Here is a 14,171-nt window from a genome sequence, read left to right as displayed (position 1 = left end):
ACAACCAATGGCCTCAGCAGAGTCACCTACCTGCAGCTGTAGCAAATTGCTAGCCTACTGTGATGGGGAAAGTTGTTTTCTTAACTTTTTCTTCTCTGGCTAGAAGAAGGATCAGCCATGGGACTGCCAGACAGTTCTATGGTCAAGGCAAAACTGATGCCTCTATACCAGGGAAAGCAAGCAGCACATGCTGGTAAAGAACAAAAGTCTTTAATAGAAAGTCACTTTTTTCAAAAGAAAACACATAGTAAAACACACTTTAAAACACTTTGCCGGCCTCATAAGGTAAAATAAACATAATTTCTCTACCACAAAATAGTTTATTGTTACTATAAACAACTTTTAAATCGACAGGGAAAAAAAAAGAGTACTCCCATGTAACAGTACAGTACAGTCTTGTGTCATTCCATTAAAACACAGACTCCTAGCTTTAAAATAATTTTCCAGAAGAGAAAAGTATTAATGAACAAAAAATAAATAATTTAAGCAAAAGGAACTTATCTGCTCAGAAAAGGAGCAGCACAAGCTAAATGTCAGTCCTCGAAAGCCTGTGCTCTGAAGGGCTTATAACCCAAACTTGTCTTAATTGGGCTTAGCTTGAGCCACCTTTGAGCATCTGTAAGGTACCCTGAAACTTTGGAGCTGGATGGCTGTTATATCCTTGGCAGGATATAACCCATTATATCTTAGGCTGCTGCAGCAATGATCAATATGAGCACTTCTGATGTACTTCTGTCCTATTTGTATGCTTAATACTGCTTTTCAGCAGTCATGGGACTTATAAAGTGTTCTATGACTTGTACTGGAGATTCTGTGGTGTCTGTTGAATACTAGGCCTCTTCTTTCTCTTGTTTATCTGTTTCATGTGGATGCTCTTGCAGAAAATATTGCATTTTTTCACTTTTTTTATTTATATGAAGTTTGTCACTGGTTTAACACTGCTACAGCTGTCTTTATATTTAAATTGTGACTTTACCCCAAATTGCTTTATTTGCATTTTCTGTGGACATTTTTTTTTCTTTTAAGGGAATCTCTAAGTAAATGTTTATATATGCTGTTTTAAAAAGTTTCTGTTTAATTTAAGGTCATATTTTGATTTTTGTCATTATTTGGACAAGTGAATTTTACTTGATGCTGTGACTGGGTGTACTGTTGTTTTCTACATTGTACAGATTGTAGAACAAGGCTTACCACAACTTAAAACTGTTTCTGCTATTGTTTATGCAGTCTAGCCCTATTTTCTGTATTTTCTATCACTGCTGCCCTTAGTCAGCTCTTAATAGTCAGTATATTATTCTGGCTGGTGTTTTGTTTTTTGTCCCCGACTTGATGGATCCTGATACAGCTACCCCCTAATCAAATCCAGCTACACCTAAAAAGAAAAACCTCAACAAAAACATGCCTCAGCTATTGTTGTCTTAAACCAGTTTGCAGACCACTTACCTTTTTCCCCGCCCTCTCTGGTGTGAGCCTGCAGCCCTCTTTGATACATGGGTCAGACACATCCTCCAGGGCTGTTTCAGTACCTGGTTCAGGTATGAGAGAACCAAACCCTTTAGGTGCATAAGAGACCCAGGGTAAAAGACCCCTTGCCAGCCGTAATACTCCATCCCCAGATATTTTGTCTCTAGTGTAGTTCATAGTAAGAAAAAAACAGAAACTTCATCTCACAACAGACTATCAAGTTATTACCTTGTATAAGGTTGAACGATGTGGTTTCCTTAGCTAAGAGTGTTTTACAGTCAGCTAATCTGCAAGACTATGCTCCTATTCAGAATGTTAATGGGGGCTACTTTCTCTAGAGATCAGTCTAATGCCACAGATTTTAGTGAGCACTCTGATGCAGATTGCAATGACTATTTATTTATTTATTTATTTATTTATTTATTTATTTAACTTTGTTGACTAGGATAGAGACCCTTTTTCAGTGGAGCTCCAGGGAAAAAAGCTCCAATACTTTGAATCCATTCAGTCTGATTCTTTGGAAGGTAAACAGTTTGAAAATCCAAACAAGTGTTTATCTTTCCACAGATGTTATCTTAGAGATGTATTTGAATAGAAGCAATCTGGAGCTGTGCCAGAGACTGGCAGAGTTTATGATCTTACTGAGTGTAATATTTGAAAATTTGTTTTGGCTGCTCCTCCTCCGTTAATGGCCTTAGAAGATATTTATAAAACTGCATGTAAAACTCCTTTGGCTAGTGAAGCAGTTCCTAAAAAGGCTTTCAGAAGATACAAGGTGTACTCTGATCTTTCAGCTCTCTTTGCTGCTTTATCAGCTGCAGTTTCTCCAGGTGCCAATTCTAACAAGACAGCCTTGGCTTACTCTCTCCCTAAACCACCAGATAAAATTGACAAGTGGTTAGAATCTCAGGAAAAAAGTTGGCTTTGTTGAATTTTTAGTATTTAGAATTTAAAATTTTCAGGGCTGCATGTGGAAATTTATTTTGCAATATAGTTTAGATGACTTTGCTGTATCTTTGCCAGCCGAACAAAAGTTTTACATGAATGTGACTGTTTTTAATGTGAATCAGGTTTCAAAATATGCTTTGCGTAGTGTCTTGGTGGGTGTGGACACAATGTCTAGACATACAGCTACTTCTGTTGTATTGGTTCATAGGAGATTACTAGGCTAACTGTTTAAGAGCCCTTATAAACCTAGAAAATACTACCTGAATTTTACCTATTTTAAGATCCCTAGGGGCTAGAGGATGGCTTAGGTTTGTGCCTATGCCTCTGAGAATTTTACAGACTGCCCCTGTCCCTAAGGGGTATAGGCACTACCCCAGGAGTAAATTTATGATACCCCATCCATTGATCCAAACTATGTTTGAAGAGGACTGGGTAAGAGTTCTGCTTAATTTGAATAGGAAGCCTGTTCCAGAGATGGGGTAATCTCTGAGATACATATGTGTCTCTCCAACATGTTTTGTTCGAAACACAGACCAGTTTTAGATCCTAGATCAGGTGACCCTCATGCTGTTAATCTTGTGACTGTGCAACAGTTCCAACAGGGATGGATTTGTGAGTGCCTTGTAGGTCAGGTATAGGTCACCTTTAATAGTTGGTTGGAGACAGAATATAGGGAAAAGGCTTTTAGCCTATCTACATAGCACATGTTGTTTACACCCTGTATTTTCTTTGTGAGGATCCTCTGAGGTCACTCCAGCTGTTGTAAGTGCATAGTCAGGTACATGCCAAAAGCTGAATTGTAATCAATTATTTGTCTGATGAGGGCAGAGTACAGTGGGAATATAACTGCCTTGGATCTGGATGCCATACCTTTACTTATAAGTTGTGCTACATAGAAGGACTTTCTCATCACTGTCAACACATGGTTGTCAAAGCTCATGCTACTATCTAAATGTGTACCTAGATTTCTCAACTGAGTGTACTCTGAGGGGTGTACTATTAATGTTGTATTTTGCAGGGGTGTTTGAATTACCAAAGGGTATGATTATGCATTTTTTGTATTTAGTTTTACACCATGGCTCTGGCACCAAACATTTGCCTGAGTCAGACCCTTCTGAAGGATATCTACATTGCTGGGGGATTCAGTGATTGCCCCAAACTCACAGTCGACGGCAAACTTTGTCATCCAGAGGCTGTTTACATTAGTCTTAAATTCAGTGAAATATATTCTGAACAGGGTGGTCCTAGCAGTGAGTCCTTTGACATACCACTAGTATGACCTGCCCTTGACAAAGCTGAATTGGGTTGAGTCCAGAGTGTGGAGGATTCCTACGTCATTATTTATCAGGTCTATGATTATTCTTTTCATGGTCGTGCATACAAGACTAGTAAAATTTATGGGTCTGTAATTTCCTGGGTCAGTTGATGGTCCTCCCTTTATGCAGAAGGATGTCGGTTGATCTCCTCCACTCTATTGGGACAAAGCCATTACTGAGGCTGGGATTAAATAGAGATCCTAGTATGCTTGATAGGTCCTCTTTCAAAGTATATAAGAAGTATCCTGGGATATCGTTGGGACCCACTGAAGCCAGGTTTTTAACTTTAGAGCACAGAGCGGTGACATGTTCTTTAATGGTTACTGGTAGAGGAATAGAAAAGGGTATTTCTTTTGCAGTAACTGGACGTTATGGGAAGGTGAAATGTGAGCTGAATTTATCAGCCAGCAGATTAGCTATATCTTCTGCTTGAGTGATGCTGTCTACAACTAATTCCACACATTTTTGGGTGTTGCCATTAAGACTGTGGATATAACTGAAAAACACCTTATAGTTATCCTTAACTTAGTAGGCTGTTTTGTGTCAAAATTTGCTTTTGAAGACTTTACTAGTTCTCTGATTTCCTTGTTTAGGCTAACGAGGGATGTATTGTGGAAGTATGATTGGCTACATAACCAGAATTTTTCTGAGAATTAAAAAATAAGATTTTAAATGCTCCTTTAAGGTCTGAGTTTGTGTTTGCTCCTGCTGCTACCCAGATTCTAAAACAGTGGGATGAAAGTGGTATCCAGAATGTTTCATATTTCCAGGTTCTCCCCTAATAAGGCACCCACCTTTATAGGGCAGAACAAACAAAAATCCCAGCCTAACAGCAGTCATGGTACCAAAAGAAAATGGCAGGAGGATAATTATTCCAAAACACCTAAAAGGGGTTCCTTTCACAAAAAAGAGCTTTCTCCTGCTAGAAAATAAAAATACCAAGAATCAGAGCATCCCATCTATCCCTCCTATCCCTCTTCCCCTTTCATCTTCACCCAGGCTTTAGCTTAAACTAGCAGTCTGGCCATAAATAATCTCAGACAAGTAGGTGCTGAGAATAATTCAGTGAGGGTACACTTGACACTGGACAAAAAGTCTTCCTCCTTTCAGGGGAAATCACCCTGCACCCCTCCAGACCAGAAATTTCTCTTCTGTCCAGTACTCCTTCACAAGGTAATAGCAGGGGTTATCGAACCAGTTCTTGCATCACAAAAAGGAAATTCATTTTACTGCAGATTCATTTTGGCATCCAGAAAGGAGCTATCATGCAGACCAGTGTTATATTTGAGGTACCTAAATACCTTTCTGAAAGTGCACAAATTCAAAATGCTCATTGTGCATATGTTCCTAACCCAAACATTTTCTGCACAGTCGGTATTATGTCTTCTGGTAGAAAGGCCATACTTTTTTCTGTATCCATCATACACCCCAGAAAGACAATTCTTTGTGAGGGAGTGAGGTAAGACATTTGTAGGTTTAACTCAAAGTTGGGTACAAATGGCATGTGTTGTTAAGTATCCTTTAGATGTAAAGTCACTATGAAACAGTGGTGTATGATGGATACAGAAAAAAGTATGTCCTTTCTACCAGAAGACATAATCCTGACTGTGCAAAAAAATTTCAGATTTTTCTCATTAGGAAGCTGCCTCCACAAGAGAATTTCTCAAAATTTTAGACCTCATGGCATCAGTGATCGTTATGACAAGATGGGCTAGAGTCTTCATGAGAAAGATTCAGTGGTACTTAAAAACTTATTGTAACCAGCGCTTGCTTCTCTTTGAGTTCCAGATACCAATGATGGATTTGGTGAAACAAGAGTTACAGGGGTAGAGCTGTCAGATGCTTCTCAAACCTAACCTTCTCCATCCGGACCACAGATCAGATGCTTCTCAAACCTAACCTTCTCCATCCAGACCACAGTTCCATCAGTCCAGGAAGACTCATCAGATTTTGCACAGGGAACAGTCTACAGGGGAGTTCAGGTGCAAGTCAAACAATGTTCTTCAGATGCTACAAATCACATAACATTAAAGAAATGTTAGCCGGGATTCAGACCTTAAATGTTCTTCACTAGTTAGAGTCTCCAGTTCTCCTTTTACTGTTCACAGACAACACCACAGCCAAGTGGTACCTGAACACACAAGAGGGCACAAGGTCATACCCTCTTTGCAGTTGGCAATGGTGGCCTGGTAGCTAGCCTTACAGCATTCTCTAATGCTTCAGGCTTCATACATCCTGTCAGAGGAAAATCTAGTGTCAGACAGAGTAAGCAGATGCTGAACAGAACTTCGTGAGTGTGAACTCAGGGCAGAGGTCTGCCTGGATTTGGTCCAGATGTTGGGGAACACTTCAAGTAGTTCTGCTCACCTCCTTTCAAAACAGACAGTTGGAAAAATGTTATTAGAGACATCCTTGCAGCCATGCTTGGAAGACAGAAGCATTCTCATTCCCTCAGACAGGAATGTTCTTTTATGCATTGCCACCCTTTCCACTGATATCCAAGGTACTTCTGAATATTCAGAAAGAATTACTAAAGATTACTGTGGTGACCCCCTTTTTGGCCCAGGCAAAGTTAGTTCTGTCTTTGATAGAATTGGCTAAGGGCAATTACCACAGGCTTCCCACTGCTCACACAATGTTATGAGCAAGTTGTACACCCCAATGTATTGCAATTGCTATCACAGCCTGAATGCTTCTGTCTTGATAACCGTTAGGCACTTGTTCTGTGAGGATGTGCAGCAGGTATTGAAGGAGGCAAGAAAACCAGCAACTAGAAAATCTTATGTTTACAAGTAGAAGAGGTCTTCATGATGGTGTCTAGCTGATATGGGAGGACCCGGTATAATGAAAACCCCTTTTGTTTTGAGATATTTGTGTGACCTTCTCAACAATAACCATCTCAGCTTGTCTGCCCATGGATCCCCTTGTTTGTCTTTTTTTTTTTGTGGTAAACAGTTTATGAAAGGAGTGTTGCACTTCATACCCCTTTGAAATCAAATTTTTCCTCCTTGGAATCTTAACTTTGTTCTTGAAAAATTTACCTTGTCTCCTTTTTAACCTGGTTTTGATGTTCATCACTTGGAAAACTGTTTTGCTTATTGCTCTGAAATCTGCAAGGCAGGTTTCTGAGCTGCAAGCTCTCATGGTGGACCGATCTTATCTGATTATCCACAAGGACAGGGAGTTGTTTCATAGGTTCATAGATTAGTACTAGGCTAACTGCCCTTGCGAGCCATTTAAGCCTAGCCAATTATCCCCTGTGAGTTTCAAACCCTGTACATTGTGTTTGTAAGGCAAACACCTTAACCATTAGGCCACCCTCCAAACCCAAATACTACTAATACATACTAATCCTTCTTTCATGTCAGGTGTTGTTTCTGAATTTACCCTGAATCAAGTGATCAATCTCATAGTTTTGTTTCTGGAACTTAAACACAAAGGAGAGAGAATTCTGCATACCTAGGATTTCCACAGGCAACTCTGTTACTACCTTGACAGAACAAAGTCCTTCAGGAAAGCTAAACAGCTGTTTATTTCCTATTTTGGAACTAAGAAGGGTCAACCTGTCTCTAAGTGTATTGCATGTTCTCTGCTATTATAGGTTCATAGGTTAGTACTAGGGTAGCTGCCCTTGTGGGCCATTTCAAGCCAAGCTAATTATCCTTTTTGTGCTCAAATTAACCTGTCCCATTTGATTAGTGATTGGTCTTACCCATCTCATGGTAAATAATTAAATATTACCCCTAATGAGAGTAACTTGGATCATACCAAAGATAATTTGAGGGATAATTTTTTATTTTTGTTACTCCCTTCCTGGAAAGGTTAAGGCACATTCCAATGGAGCCTTATCACCTTTGGTGGCATATTGGATTCTTTCTTAAGTTCCAAAGCAGGCTATGCAAGGACCATTCCCCAGGGGCCTTTTGCTAGGTAGGGTAAACTTTGGGAATCTACCCATATGCCATTGAGAAAGGGTAAATTATGAATCTAGTACAGTTGTTTAAGTCATACTTATGTGTAACAGTAGATGTCTGAATTTCACACTGCACCCACCTACCACACCCCTCTTATTTTGTATATAGTTTGACGGTGCCCAACCTTGTTGTATTGTTGGTTGGCTTTTGTTATCTGTGTTGGTGTTTTTTGGCTGTGAATTGGTTAGTTTCAGGTAGTTCTTGCTCCTGGTTCTTCTTGATTCATCTTGCTTAACAGTAAAAGCCTAATTATCTGACCTTCTGTGACAGGGGTAGGCTTCACTTAATTGGAGGCATGTGGTCAATCTCTTGTCACAGAGACTCAGAGGAGCAGATTCTGATTTCTGGAAAACTGCCAGTCTGGGTTTGTAGTCACAGATCCTCTATACAACTAAGGCAATGTAAAATTCAAACCTACTGTTACTGGTAAGAAGGACTTAAGCAAGTGTACTTTCCAAATCATAGTACCTTATGTGGGCACAACAAGATTTTTGCAGATATTAACTATTAAAATAGTGGTAAGACTCTGACTGCTAACCCTTTCTATGATGCCTTTGAATAAGTGTTCTTACCAGGCTCTTGCAAAAATATGGTTTAGTGTATATGAGACAACCAAGATTAGTCCTGTTGGTGGAAAATTAAATTATTAAACATCTGGCTTAGAGAATCATCATTCATGGAAGGCTTTGCCTCCTGGATCACCAAATACCCAGAACCCTGATTTCTAAGTAATGCACTGCTTGTGGCACTGATCAACCCGGGAAGGAGGGTCACTATACTCTCTGTTCAGAGCTACTGTAGGCTCATCCCATATTGGCACTTTTGAAAATATTTCCAAACTTACAAACTGTACCTCAGTATAAAACCAAATGATGCCCTTAGTCATATTATGTGTATTTATTTCCCATAACACTATCTGTCTCTTATAGATACTGGACTAAAATCATTTGGTTCTGTAAACAGGGGACGAGCATATAATACTGAGTCAGGTTACAAAAAAATGAGGAAGAAATCACTGTATTAATATAAACGTCACCTGAAATCACTGTATTAATATAAACGTCACCTGAAATCACTGTATTAATATAAACGTCACCTGCTTTATATAAAGACAAAATCTTAATCACGAAATATGCATGTAGGGAAGTACTCAGTTTAAGTATATGTATTTATCAGTGGCTATTGGTAGCAAAACTAATGGGTCTATATTACCAGATCGAACATTTAGGTTATCAAATACCTAAACATCGAAATGATAATATTAAAAGCCAAAAACCATGAATGGCCACTTTTACGCAGGGAAAGAATTCCCTTCCATTTACTTACAGATAACTGCACTTGAGTGGAACAATTTAACATACACGTAAAAATGAGTTTAAAAGTTAACAGGAAGACATGGTTAATAAGGCTAGGTAAGAAGCGGAGAACGTGTGATGGGAGATGTACAATAATCACTAAGTGCCAACTGCTTAAGATTAGAATTATGGGATAGTCTGAAAAATGATATCTAAAATAATAACAGTGTAATGAAATGCACGGAGAAAATGTTAAATGGATGGAGAGGGAAAAGTGAAACACTGATGAGGTATAGAAAATGGAATGTGTTTCTAAGAATAGGCTTTGTACAACACATTCAGTTTTCTATACCTCATCAGTGTTGAACTAGGGATATAAAAGGGCTTTGAGACGATGGAAGGAGGCAATGTGGACAGCTGGGAATGAGAAAATCTCTGAAAGACAGGCGTGCATTAAAAGTGGAGGCAGGATTAAGGTTGTGAATGCAATAAATGAATTGGAGAAAGTTGGAATTTGGATGTTGAACCCAGGAAGGGAACTATAGACAGTGTGGTACTGTACGGTTGGAGAATAGACAGCTGAGGAAAATATTTAATATGCAGAGGACTGATTTGTGAAGCATCAAAGTAGTCCAATGGGAGAACAAAAAAGTAGACTAAGAAGGAAAAAGAACAGAGACGAAAAGAAGGTTACAACAGCTAATGCCACTACGCAAATAGAAAGGGGGAAGAAAGGAGGAAGGAGGGTTAATATGTAAAGATATTTGGGAAGCAACCTTTTTTCAGGTGAATGTGATAAAAAGAAGCATGTATATACCATGAGGAATGAGACCAGCAAATGATAGTTATACAAAGATTGTTTTATATCCCAGTGAGGTAAGTAAAAGAAAGTAAACAGTAAGGGAAGGAAAGAAAGAGGTTACAAATGTAAAGTAAACATTAAATGTTGAGGTGACTAAAATAAGAACTTTACTAAGTGGGACACTAAACAGAGTTGTTTTTTTCTTCTTTTTCTCCAAATATTTGCAATAGTGATGCTATCCATTTTAGGTACAATGTATAACAAATCACTGATGATGTCTTTTACTCTGCAACTTGTTAGATTTGTGATTGCTAGTATTTTTTCAATTGGGCAAGTAATGCCCCCTGCTAAAAGTTCCTATGATCCCCTGTATTACTTAATTGTCTGCATTGCATAAACTCATATCTGGAGTAGAGCTAATAATAATAATATTGTTTCTTTTGCAAAGCAGTTATTTGTGTTACACCCTTGGTGACTGAACATAACGTCTACTCTACTTTTTTGCCATTATTGTACACTGTTGTAATGACTAATAAGGCAGTGTATGTGTAATATCATTGTCTCCTGCAGCCTTAGGCTGAATAAATGTTTTGTGATCTATACACATTCACAGTGGCTTCAGTTTGTATATGTTTACTACCCTTAGCCCAGATAAAAAATAAAAAGGGTCTTCAGACCATCCTATATACCCATTTAAATGAATTAAACAAAGAAACGAATCATGATTTAAGAAAAAAACTTCTGCAACAAATAAGATTTAGTTATTTATTTATCTCCGCTAAAAAATTAACTTTGGAAGCAGAAATTGGACTTGGTAATGACAGTGCAAGTGTTTCTGAAATAAGTTACTACCACACCTTTCAATTGTCCAGAAGTTTTCAGAAAGATCCCGAGTTTGCCTTATATTTTTGCCCTGTGCCTCAAAAAAATAATTTTCTAGTAAATTACTGAGGATTACTGTCAGTCAATAATGGCAGGTATTAGATTTTCATACTTCTTGCCGTTCAGAAAATACTTGTTAATGCAAAATCTACTCTTCTGTTAACTTTCTTAAGTGAATTAGAATAATATTTAAAAATTCTCCCTGATTTTGGGTTTTTGTCTCCTATTAGTTTTGGCTTTGTCAATCTCCTATTATTTTTGGCTTTGTCAAGAGTGCGTGAGCAAAGACGTTACAGGTATAGCTGCTATACAATATATAATCGTACTTTTATAATGTGAAGAGAAATAAGCCACAAGTAAATCACAGACAGTGTTACTTTCAAGCATATTAGTTTCAGACAGGTGAAAGAAGTCTGGAAATTAATTCACAGAGTCAGCTTCACAGTTTTTAAAGTGAGAAATTTTCAGTAATTTCTAATGCATTTGTCTCTTCGTTTGTGGCTTGCAAAATAAATGCATTGTTCCCTGATGAGGAACCCAGAGATGAATATAGATTGCTTAATCAATGACCATTTTACTGAAGATCAATCTCTCAAAACCACCCATTGACAATGTATTTTCTGGTGGGCAAAATTTTCCATACCTCCTATGCAGGGATAAACTCTATAATATTCCTACTTTAATATATTCGACTCAAATGTCACTGCAACTTGAAAAAAAAATGCAAAAACCTGGAGTGAATTGTCACTTGATGAAGGCCATCTCCATTGAAGTGATTTGGCAAAAGGGTTTCAAAAAACCCCAAAATATCTGAAGAATGGAAGAGGGTATATGTAATACCAAGAAGCATGGAACACGTAACATTTAAAATGAACTACAAGACAGTTTTTACCTGAAGAGTTTGTTGAGGTCCATTAGACATATGATTTCTTATTCTTTTATTCTTTTTCATTTACTTGCTTTGTACTGTTTGTAGTCATTGGAATTTAAGGAAGGAGTTGAAAAGCAAAGGAAAGATAAAGATTTTGTAGAAAAAGCAGTACGAAATATAAATGTCTAAACTATCTGGAATGACAGAATTATAATTGTATACTTTTTTGTAAATTTTCCCCCTTTCTTTCATTATGACAACTGTCCCAGTGCCCTTTGTCCTTAGCTGCCTTTACCACCACTTCAATCAACCCCTGGTCAGATGCCCAAATTTGAGCCGGGGACAATGAAGATCTTTAGGCCTTGTTGTGGGGTTGTTTCTTCATGCTTTAATTTTTTATGACCTACCCTTATTCCCTTATTTATCTTTTCCCTCCTCCCTTGCATTACCAGTGGTTGCACTGAGGGGTAGAAGTGCAATGCAGACATGTGGTGTATCGCCCCACCTCCGAGGCAGCTCAGCCATGTCTCCACCCATTCCCCTCTTTGGACAATGTCTCCCAGCATCTGCCAGGGATCATCACAGGAGACACCCACAGAACCACTTTCCCCTTACCGAACCCTGCCTCCATCAATCACCTGACCCACTAATCAAACTCAGTTCAGCTGGGCTGTAGTCATTGCTTTATCCCACTACATCACTAGATCAGCTGTTATTTACTCCTAGAACATCAGAATATAATATAACCACAATTCCAAATCCCTTGGTCTAACATATTTTCTGCATTACAGATGATTTCATGCTGCTGCTCTGTGCATCCCTGCAACGCCAAGTGTTTGAGGAGGAGAACAAGGCTGCAGTACGAATACTGGCAGGAGACAATGTTGAAATCTGTAGGGATCTGGATGCTGCTTCCTTTAGTCAGCATAATCCTGTGCCAGATTTTATTCACTGCAGGTAACATTACATTTTGCATGTAAAAATAACCATGTTTCTTTACTGTATGATAAACTTCTAACTGTTGGAGGATTGGTGACTTCAGCTACATTAAATTAAATTAAATTATGCAACATACTGTCAATTTATGTCAACTAAACTAATCAGTTGATTTTTAGAAGTCAGGATGTCACTTCTGCATTGTACATTTAAATAGTGAAAGGCTGTCATCAAATCCAGAAGAAATTGATGGCTGTTTTACTTGTTGTCATATTTTGTGCACCTTTTGTGCAAAGAGAAGGTCATCTGTATAAGAAAATATATGGTTGCTTAATGGCTTATGGAAGCAGATTTTGGATTTTTATATAAACTCATGCATTCTGGATACAAAAAAAAGAAAAAAAAGAAACAGAGGTATGTTCCATTTGTTACTATCAGTGCAGCAAGTCAAAGAGATATGCCAACAATTGCATATTTTTATGGTAATATACTTTGCTAAGTGACATTTTTATTTTTCAGACTGTCTGGTTGACTAAATTTTTATATTTGTTAACCAGGAAAGTCTGACTTGGAACAAAGCCAATTTTCAGTGGAGGCCCAGGGAGAAACGCTCCAGATGTATGTCTTTGTAACATGGAAGGAAACTGGAGCACCCGGAGGAAACCCACACGAATGCAGGGAGGACATGCAGACTCCACACAGAAGGCACCCCAGCCGAGAATCTAACCAGACAACCTCTGGCTGTGAGGCAACAATGCTACCACTGCACCACTTATTACACTTATGAGTGAGGAGCTTTATTATTATTACACTTATGAGTGAGGGACTACATTCTTAAATTTGTCACACAGTTCTAAAAATTTAGGCTCTGTATCTGCCTGTAAATTGCAGTAAATCATTATCACTAGTGGAAGCAACATCCTCGACCTGGTTATCACCAACATGGGAGACTGTTGTTCCACACCTATAGTCAATTCCTCCCTGGTTAAATCTGACTACAAACTGAACACCATAGAACTCTCTATCTCACCTACACCCCCCGCTCAGGTTACCACCTTGAAAAACTTCTCTAAAGCCGACTTTGGGCTCCTAAAAACAGAAGTTGCTAACTTTGTGGCACCCATGCCAATGGAAAATAGCTGCATGACTGCTGAATCATACATCAATGCACTGTACGAGGATATACACAAATGCATGGACCTTGCCATACCAAAGAGAATTAAGACGCTCGCCTCCAAAAAAAGGAAGCCAATCTGGTGGTCCTCAGCCATCAATAAATGCTACAACAGAAGGAAGAAACTGTTGCAGAAAAAAATGAAGTCCCAAGAATGGAAAACCTCCCTTATCAGTCACAACAAAAAGCTGAGATTCCTTATCAAATACTCTAAAGCCGGCTATGAAGCCAGAATTGTGGCTGACACCAAAAACAGCCACAAAGCCTTCTATATCTATATCAAAAACCTCAAAGATAATACTCAAATTTGCTTTGAGTTATTGCACAATGGCACCCACATACTGAGCCAACAGATATAGCCAACATACCTGCCAACAGATTCAGTGCCAATTTTACCCCTCTCTCCCCCACAAGGGCCCTATTACAATACCAGAAGAAAGCCTGGTATCCCCCATTTCTGTGGCACAGGTAAAAGCTGCATTGTCCAAACTCAAGAATACAGCGTCCAT

At 38.6% G+C, this 14,171-nt stretch overlaps 1 protein-coding gene across 1 annotated transcript in view; it reads left to right on the top strand.

Moving 5' to 3' along the window:
- The window catches only part of PIEZO2 (piezo type mechanosensitive ion channel component 2), a gene marked incomplete in the record, with an annotated part of 2,710,318 nt that overhangs the window by 1,970,857 nt on the left and 725,290 nt on the right, over positions 1-14,171 (top strand). Inside the window, 1 exon segment of the mRNA XM_044067359.1 lies at positions 12,344-12,509. Within this exon segment, the coding sequence (XP_043923294.1) occupies positions 12,344-12,509 (166 nt within the window).

Source organism: Protopterus annectens, chromosome 3.part1 (genome assembly GCF_019279795.1).
Source record: "Protopterus annectens isolate FY-2018-M chromosome 3.part1, PAN1.0, whole genome shotgun sequence".
Classification (NCBI taxonomy): domain Eukaryota; kingdom Metazoa; phylum Chordata; order Ceratodontiformes; family Protopteridae; genus Protopterus; species Protopterus annectens.
The sequence above is the reverse complement of the archived record's forward strand: the minus strand, read 5'-3'. Positions and strand labels throughout refer to the sequence as shown.